This window comes from Corvus moneduloides, chromosome 24 (genome assembly GCF_009650955.1).
Source record: "Corvus moneduloides isolate bCorMon1 chromosome 24, bCorMon1.pri, whole genome shotgun sequence".
Lineage (NCBI taxonomy): Eukaryota > Metazoa > Chordata > Aves > Passeriformes > Corvidae > Corvus > Corvus moneduloides.
In genome coordinates, this window is record NC_045499.1 from 2626891 (window position 1) to 2634384 (window position 7494).

At 55.8% G+C, this 7494-nt stretch overlaps 1 protein-coding gene across 1 annotated transcript; it reads left to right on the forward strand.

Moving 5' to 3' along the window:
* The first annotated feature begins 2064 nt into the window (after positions 1–2064).
* On the forward strand, positions 2065–6828 carry LOC116455474 (embryonic pepsinogen-like). Its single transcript, XM_032133399.1, has 9 exons — positions 2065–2120; positions 2456–2618; positions 3067–3184; positions 3593–3711; positions 4571–4770; positions 5127–5240; positions 5718–5862; positions 6398–6496; positions 6691–6828. The coding sequence occupies exons 1-9, from the start codon at positions 2065–2067 to the stop codon at positions 6826–6828; spliced, it is 1152 nt and encodes a 383-aa protein (XP_031989290.1).
* The last annotated feature ends 666 nt before the right edge of the window (positions 6829–7494 follow it).

Genomic DNA, 7494 nt, shown 5'->3' on the forward strand with positions numbered 1-7494 from the left:
ATATCCTGTTCTTTATTCTATTCCATTCTATTCTATTTCATTATTCTCTTCTCTAGGGGTGTTTTATTCTAGTCTATAATTCTCTTGTCATTCTATTTATTCTATTCTATTCTAATTATCTTGTATTGTAATTCCATTCTATTCTAATTATCTTATTTTCCATTCTCTAGTCTGCTCTGCTCTAATTAGTCTCTTCTTCACTGGACTTCAGGAGCTTTATGTATTTATATCATATTAAAACACAGAATATATCATTATATTTTTAGGTTTTATAATTCACAGTGTCCCTCATACATTATATATTAGTATTATTACTTTAATATATTTATTATTTCAATAATTTTTTAAAATATTCGTTTTTTGCCTGGAGCAAATTTTTGTCGCAAGGGTGGTTCCTACAATTCATGCTGATGACTTCCCACATTTCAAACCCATCTTGAACTCCTTTCTGGCACCAAGCTGGGATGAGCCTCGCTGCCTTTTTGGCTGCCACGGCCCCAGCGCCTTCCCACTCTTCTACAAACCACCCGGACAATTTCAGCAGAAAAATCATCATGGATTATTACAAAACCATTATAAATTCCTGCTTTACTGCACTGCAAGAGCCACCCCCATCGTGGAACCCCTGTGTGTCCCTGCAGCGGAGGGGACATCCCGGTGCATGGAGTGGCTTTGGCCACAACACCCTCGCGACAGCGGCAATTCCCACAGGAAATTAAACATTAAAGCAAAAAAAAAAAAAAAAAATTAAAATCCGTAGTCTTTCCCCTTCCATCCTCAAGGAAACCCAATCTCCTGCAAATCTGGGCGTCTGGAGGGGTGTGGGGCTGAGGACACGCCGTTCAGTCAGAGCAGCGCCAGCGGGTGCCGGACCCACGTCCCGCACCGCCCGTGCCCCCCGCGCCCCGGGGACGGGGGCGGGCCCGGGAGCCGCTATCGCTGCGGCGATACCGGAGCTCTGAGGGGCTGGAGCGCCGCGCCAGGGTCCCGTATCTCGGGCACAGCCCGGCGCCAGCGGCCGCGGGGTCACCTTGCCCTGTTTGCATCCCGCGGCGCTCACGGGGTTTGAGATGACGGGAGGGGGGGAACCGGCGCCGAGAAACCCGAGTTAAACCCCCCCGGTGGGGTCACCCCCGCCAGCAGCCACAGGGCCCTTCCCGTGCCAGCCCCGGGGGACATTCGTGTGAACAGAGGTGCCACTGTGCCTGGCAATGGCGTTGGGGGCCAGGCTGAAAGGCCAAAATGATGCCCCAGCTCTGGGGGCTGCAACGTCAGGAGGACCTGGAGCTGCTGGAGCGAGTCCAGAGGAGGCCACGGAGCTGCTCCCAGGGCTGGAGCCCCTCTGCTCTGGAGCCAGGCTGGGAGAGCTGGGAATGCTCTGCCTGGAGAGGAGAAGGCTCTGGGGAGACCTTGGAGACCCTTCCAGGGACTAAAGGGGATCCAGGAGAGCTGGAGAGGGACTGGGGACAAGGGATGGAGGGACAGGACACAGGGAATGGCTTCCCACTGCCAGAGGGCAGGGCTGGATGGGATATTGGGAAGGAATTGTTCCCTGTGAGGGTGGGGAGGCCCTGGCACAGGGTGCCCAGAGCAGCTGTGGCTGCCCCTGGATCCCTGGCAGTGCCCAAGGCCAGGCTGGACAGGGCTTGGAGCACCCTGGGACAGTGGGAGGTGTCCCTGCCCACGGCAGGGGTGGCACTGGATGAGCTTTGAGGTCCCTTGCAACCCAAACCATCCTGGAATTCCGTGATTCTCTGCCCACAGCCAGGCAGTGCCTGGTCAGGATGAAGGATTTGGGGTGTAAAGGATGGAGAGTTTGGATTTGGGATCCAGTGGGGAGCACGGGTGAGGATCATGGGTGGCATAAGGGAATAGCTCCCCCCGCCCGGTGACGAGTGGCTCGTGTTTGCTGTGTCCCTCGGTCCCTGGGTGCCACCTGCCTTGGCCGGGTGCCCAAAGGAGGGGAGGGGGCAGCTCCCGTTGGTCCCGGCTGCTCTTGGCACGGCAGGGGGGTGGGCAGGGGCTTTATAAACCACCGGGACTTGCCCTGGCTGTCCTGGCAGGATGTGGTTCCTGGTGCTGCTCTGTGCTGCTGCTGCCCTCTGCCAGGGTGTCACCAAGTGGGTCACAGCAGCATCACTGCCAGGGCCACCTGGGCAATGGGAAAGGGGAAATGAGCAACTGGGGCTTTTAACGGCTTTGGGGAGCAGAGGGGAGGTCTGAGGCTGTGGAAAGCTGCTCCAGGGGTGCAAAGAATGAGGAGGTGCCAGGGAATGGGGGTGGTTTCTAGGGTTGTTTTGGGATTTTTGAGGAAATCCCTGACTCAGAGTTTTGGGGGAGTTTCCTGTGCTCCTGCTGCTGGATCAGAACACTGGAGGTGTCAAACACTGCTCGCTGGAGCTGCAGGCAGCAAAATCCCATCTGACTCTTCTTTTTTCCTTGTTGCTTGTGCCAGGCTGCCCTTGGAAAGGGGGAGGAAGCTGAGGGATGTCCTCAGGGAGAAGGATTTGCTGCACCAGTTCTTCCAGCATCACCACTACGACATCGGCACCAAATTCCCACACGCTTTCCTCAACGGAACCGGCGCCGCCACCGAGCCCCTGCTGAACACCCTCGACGTGAGTATGGGCTCTGATCCCCAGGGACACAGCCCTGGGATGGTTTGTGGGATGTCTGTCCCTGTGTCTGTGCTGGGCACAGATCAAACCCAAATCCTTTATCCCAAAGCCTTCAGCTCGCATCCCTCACACCTCCCTGCCCATGCCGGTGGCCCAGGACAGAGGAATGTCCCCCAGGAGCTCTGCTAGGAGCAGGGGGTCTCCATGAAGAAGGAGACCACAAAGATAACAAGCTCAGATACATGAAGTCACAACAAAATTAAATAGAAAATACAGATTTTTAACTTTTAGTAGAAATATCTGCTAAGTGCCTTAAACATTAAAAAGCTGCAAGCAGAGACCTTAAACACAGCTCTTACTGCAGCAGTGTTACCTCTTCACAGAATTCTTTACTTTAGACAAAATTTGATTTGGTTTCATGCCTTAAAATCCATCCCTGGCCCCGCAGGTGGAATACTATGGGACCATCTCCATCGGCACCCCCCCGCAGGACTTCACCGTGGTCTTCGACACTGGCTCCTCCGACCTCTGGGTTCCCTCCGTGTCCTGCACCAGCCTGGCTTGCCGTGAGTAGGAGCCGGGTCCTGCTGCTCATCCCGGGTTTATAACGGCTCCACCAAGCCTGGAAGTTGGGGTGACATTGCCAGGGCAGAGGGGATCGCCCAGCTGGGTGCATGGAGTGCAGTGAGCTGGAGTGATGAGGATTTGGGGTGCAGGACCTGCTCAGAGCTGCGTTCCACAGGGGACATGATTACTGCTTGGTGCCGCAGTTCCCCCGCCTGTGCAAGGGGGATGGGAATGCTGGTGGATCCCTGGCTGCTGGAGAAGGGGAAGGATGAACAGCAAATGCTCACAGCTGAGTTATCCCTGAAGGCAGGATAATAAACAGCAGTTCAGCAGGGCTCCTCTTCCCACACCTCCCTGAGGCTTGGCCTCGCCCAAAGCTTTAATTCCGTGTTTTTCCACTCATCTAGAAACCCACCGGGTGTTTGATCCCTCGCAGTCCTCCACCTACAAGAGCACAGGGCTGAGTCTGTCCATCCGCTACGGCACCGGCGAGATGGAGGGGATCGTGGGCTCCGACACTGTCACCGTGAGTGTCCCCATGGCTCTGCTGGGGCAGCGGAGAACATCCCACCCCCTAAAGCTGATCTGCTGTTTGCTAACCAGGTGACCCAAGCAGGACGAGCTGTCCTGCAGTGAGTTATTCTGGAGCTGTGGGGTAACACTGGGCTGGCTCCTCCCAGCTGCCAACAAACCTCTCACTGTTAAAGTGAGACCTGGCCGAGGGAGCTGGGTTTGTGAGTGACCCTCACTTTACAGCTGTAAAAGCCACACCAAACTTCCACAGAGCAGAAATCTTCTTTTCCTGGACATGTGTGGAGTTTCTCCTGTGAGAGGGGGCGCTGCTCCACGGTTACTCCACAGGGACGAAGTGATCTGTGCACGTTATCGTTGTTTTGGTGGGAAATCACTTTCAGCTCCTAATCAATGCTATTCCTTTTGCCAGCTGTAGTGTAGGTACCTTGCTATAGCACACTGTTTATGTTATGGTGTAACCTATCTGTGGTTCTTCAGTTTTATCCTGTGTAGTAATTCCCATTGAGATCTTCCATCCATTATCTTTTGTCTGTTCGCTTTCTTACTAAATAACTTGTCTTTCATGAAATGCATTTGATTTGCCATCATTAAAACTTGCGGGATGAAGTTATCAAAGAATTTAAACCCTCAGTATCTGAGGCTGAGATTGGATCCAGACTCCTCTCTCTGAGGAGGGCTTCAGAAAGCCGGGGGCTCTCTCAGCCCCTCGTGCCTCGGTGCCTGGGCTTCTTTAATAACTTTGTCTGCAGCTCCCACTCCACCTGCACCAGGGGATCCCCTGCTCTTCTGCCCCGGATCAGCTCCGGTACCCAGTGCCTGCCTCAGGCCTCACGGGCCCTCCCTGTCCCCAGGTGGCCTCTCTGGTGGACACCAACCAACTCTTCGGCTTGAGCACCGCCGAGCCCGGACAGTTCTTTGTCGATGTCAGATTCGATGGGATCCTGGGCTTGGGATACCCAAATCTGGCTGCCGATGGGGTCACGCCGGTCTTTGATAACCTGGTGAACCAGAGCTTGCTGCGGGAGAACCTCTTTTCTGTCTACCTGTCCCGGTGAGCCTTGGGGGCCTGCGGGGCCGGGGAAGGGGGGATGCACCTCGTGCACATCGTTCGCTGGTGGCTCTGGCTCATCTTTGTCACTGCTGCCATCAGATGTCGTGTCTGTGTCACAGTGTGCAAGGGCTGGGCGCCAGAAGCCTCCCCAGAGGGGTTATGGCTCACTAGGAAAGAGTTTCCAGGCACGTGGTTCCACCACAGCTCCCTTTCTCTGGCCACGCTGCTGGGCTGGGGTGTCGCTGGTGAGGAGGGCGGGGAGGTGACACAATCAGCGCCCCACCCTTGGGGACACACGGCCCTGCACTGAACCACACGGCAAAACCTCCCCTTGTTTTTCTCTCTGCATCATCCAGTGAGGCAGCAGGGAGCGTGGTCATCTTCGGGGGCATTGATGAGTCCTATTTCACCGGCCCCATCAACTGGATCCCCGTCTCTTACCAGGGCTACTGGCAGATCTCCATGGACAGGTGACAAATCAGCTCTGCTGCTCTCTGGTCGCCTCAAACCATTGCTTCTAAAAGGACCTCGGACCCATTGCCACCAGAGGCTTCCAGTGCCATCCACACCCCGGGGCTAAGGGATGCAGAGGGATGGGGGACAAACTCCATAGTAGTTTGTAGTACCCAAAATGAGGATGCTTTGTGCCTGGGGCACAGCCTAGTTCCTGTCCTGTGATTTAGGAGATGACTCTGGTGATGTGGAGAGCAAAATCGTGGGTCAAGACCTCCTTTGTTGGGCTCGAGTGGGTCCCAGCTGCTGGGCTGTGTTCGGTGCCCATGGCTGCAATGGTGGCTGTGTTCCCAGCTGGCTCTGCAGCTCCAGAAAGGAAAAGACTCACAGGCAGCCCTTGGAGTTGTCCAGCTTTAACTCATATAAAAGAAGTTAAAACCATCCCTAAGGTCCATCTGGTTGTTTCACAGCCCCTGGTTCCTCTCTCCCCACAGCATCATTGTGAACAGCCAGGAGGTTGCGTGCGCTGGTGGCTGCCAGGCCATCATTGACACCGGCACTTCCCTCGTGGTCGGGCCACCCTCGGGCATCAGGAGCATCCAGAGTGCAGTTGGGGCCAGGCAGGGCACGTATGGAGAGGTGAGAGCTCGCCCTGCTTGCCCCGGAGGCTCCTGGCACTGCAGAGCCCAGCCAAGGCTGGGTCACCACCCTCTGCTCATGGCAACCCTGGCAGAGACCCCCTGGGACACTCCCAGCCTCTGGTTTATGTCAGTGAGACAGAGAATCACAGAATGTCCTGAGCTGGAAGGGACCCACAGGGATCATCCAGTCCAACCCCTGGCCCGGCACAGGGCACCCCAACCATCCCCCCCTGTGCACCCCTGGGAGTCCAAACACTCCTGGAGCTCTGGCAGCCCTGGGGCAGTGCCCATTCCCTGGGGAGCCTGGGCAGTGCCCAGCACCCTCTGGGGGAAGAACCTTTCCCTGCTCTCCAGCCTGAGCCTGCCCTGGCACAGCTCCAGCCCTTCCCTGGGTCCTGTCCCTGCTCACAGAGATTGAAGCTGTCCCTCTGTTGCCCCTTGGGAGGATGTTGAAGACCCCAGTGAGGTCTCCCCTCACTCCTCACCCTCTGAACGTGTTTCCCTCCTAAGAGCCCCTTCCTTCCCCCCTGCAGCACAGCGTGAACTGCAGTTCCATCGCTGCCATGCCCGATGTCATCTTTGTCATCGACGGGGTCCAGTACCCTGTGTCCGCCGTGGCTTACACCGAGCAGGTAAGCGGGAACCAGCTGGTCCTGGCTGCAGGAGTCTCTCTCAAGGTCCTCCTGCTCTGTCCAGTGGCTCTGGTCACCTTGGCTTCTCCCATCCTCCTGGGAGACAAGGCATGGATGGCCACGGGCCTCCAGAGCAGTGCAAGAGGAGAGACCAGTCCACATTTTCCCAATTGCCTTTTCATGCTCAAATGCAGCACGACCAAGGATCTTGCATGAGCAGCTTCCAGGACACCTCTGGGGACCTCTGGATCTTGGGAGATGTCTTCATCAGGGTGTACTACAGCATCTTTGACCGGGCCAACAACCGTGTTGGGCTGGCCAAGGCTGTTTAAATCCACCACGATGCCGGCGATGGCAAGGTTTTGTCTGCACCCGGACCACAGCCACGGCTTTTGGCACAAATAAAGTGTTGATGGTTCTGAGCTGGTGGCTGCATGTTTATTTCCCATGAAATGGCAGGAGTCAGGAAGGAGCTGATGGACACCAGCTGCTTTGTGGTGGCCAAGGACCGTTTGGTCATCGCAGTTCTGCTCAGGGCCTTTGAGAGCGGTGATCGCTGCAGGGCTGAGGGGTGGAAGTCAAGAGTGGATCTTTTATTGGGGCTGCAACAACTGAATGATTCTGTAACCCCCAAATTTCCACCCAGGGAGGCTGAACTCACCACCCCAGACACAAACCATCCCAGAGCAGATCCCTACAGACCCACAACTGCATCCCACCAGTTCCTGTCCTGGTAGATCCCCATCCCTGAACACAGGGCTCGTTCCCACTTTCCCTGCATGGTGTCTGACAGCCCAAAGCCACCCCAGGGCAAGAAGTCCCTCAGGAGGATGTGGCTCAGCTGGAGATTTCCCTTGGACCACCCAAGAGAGCAGGAAAAGGCTTTCACCCAGTGCCTCCCATGGCGAGAAGCACAGAACGTGCACAGTTCTGTTTTGTGAGGGAAATCACCCCATCCATATCCAACCCCATTAAAAATGGAGGCTGCCTCTTTCCCC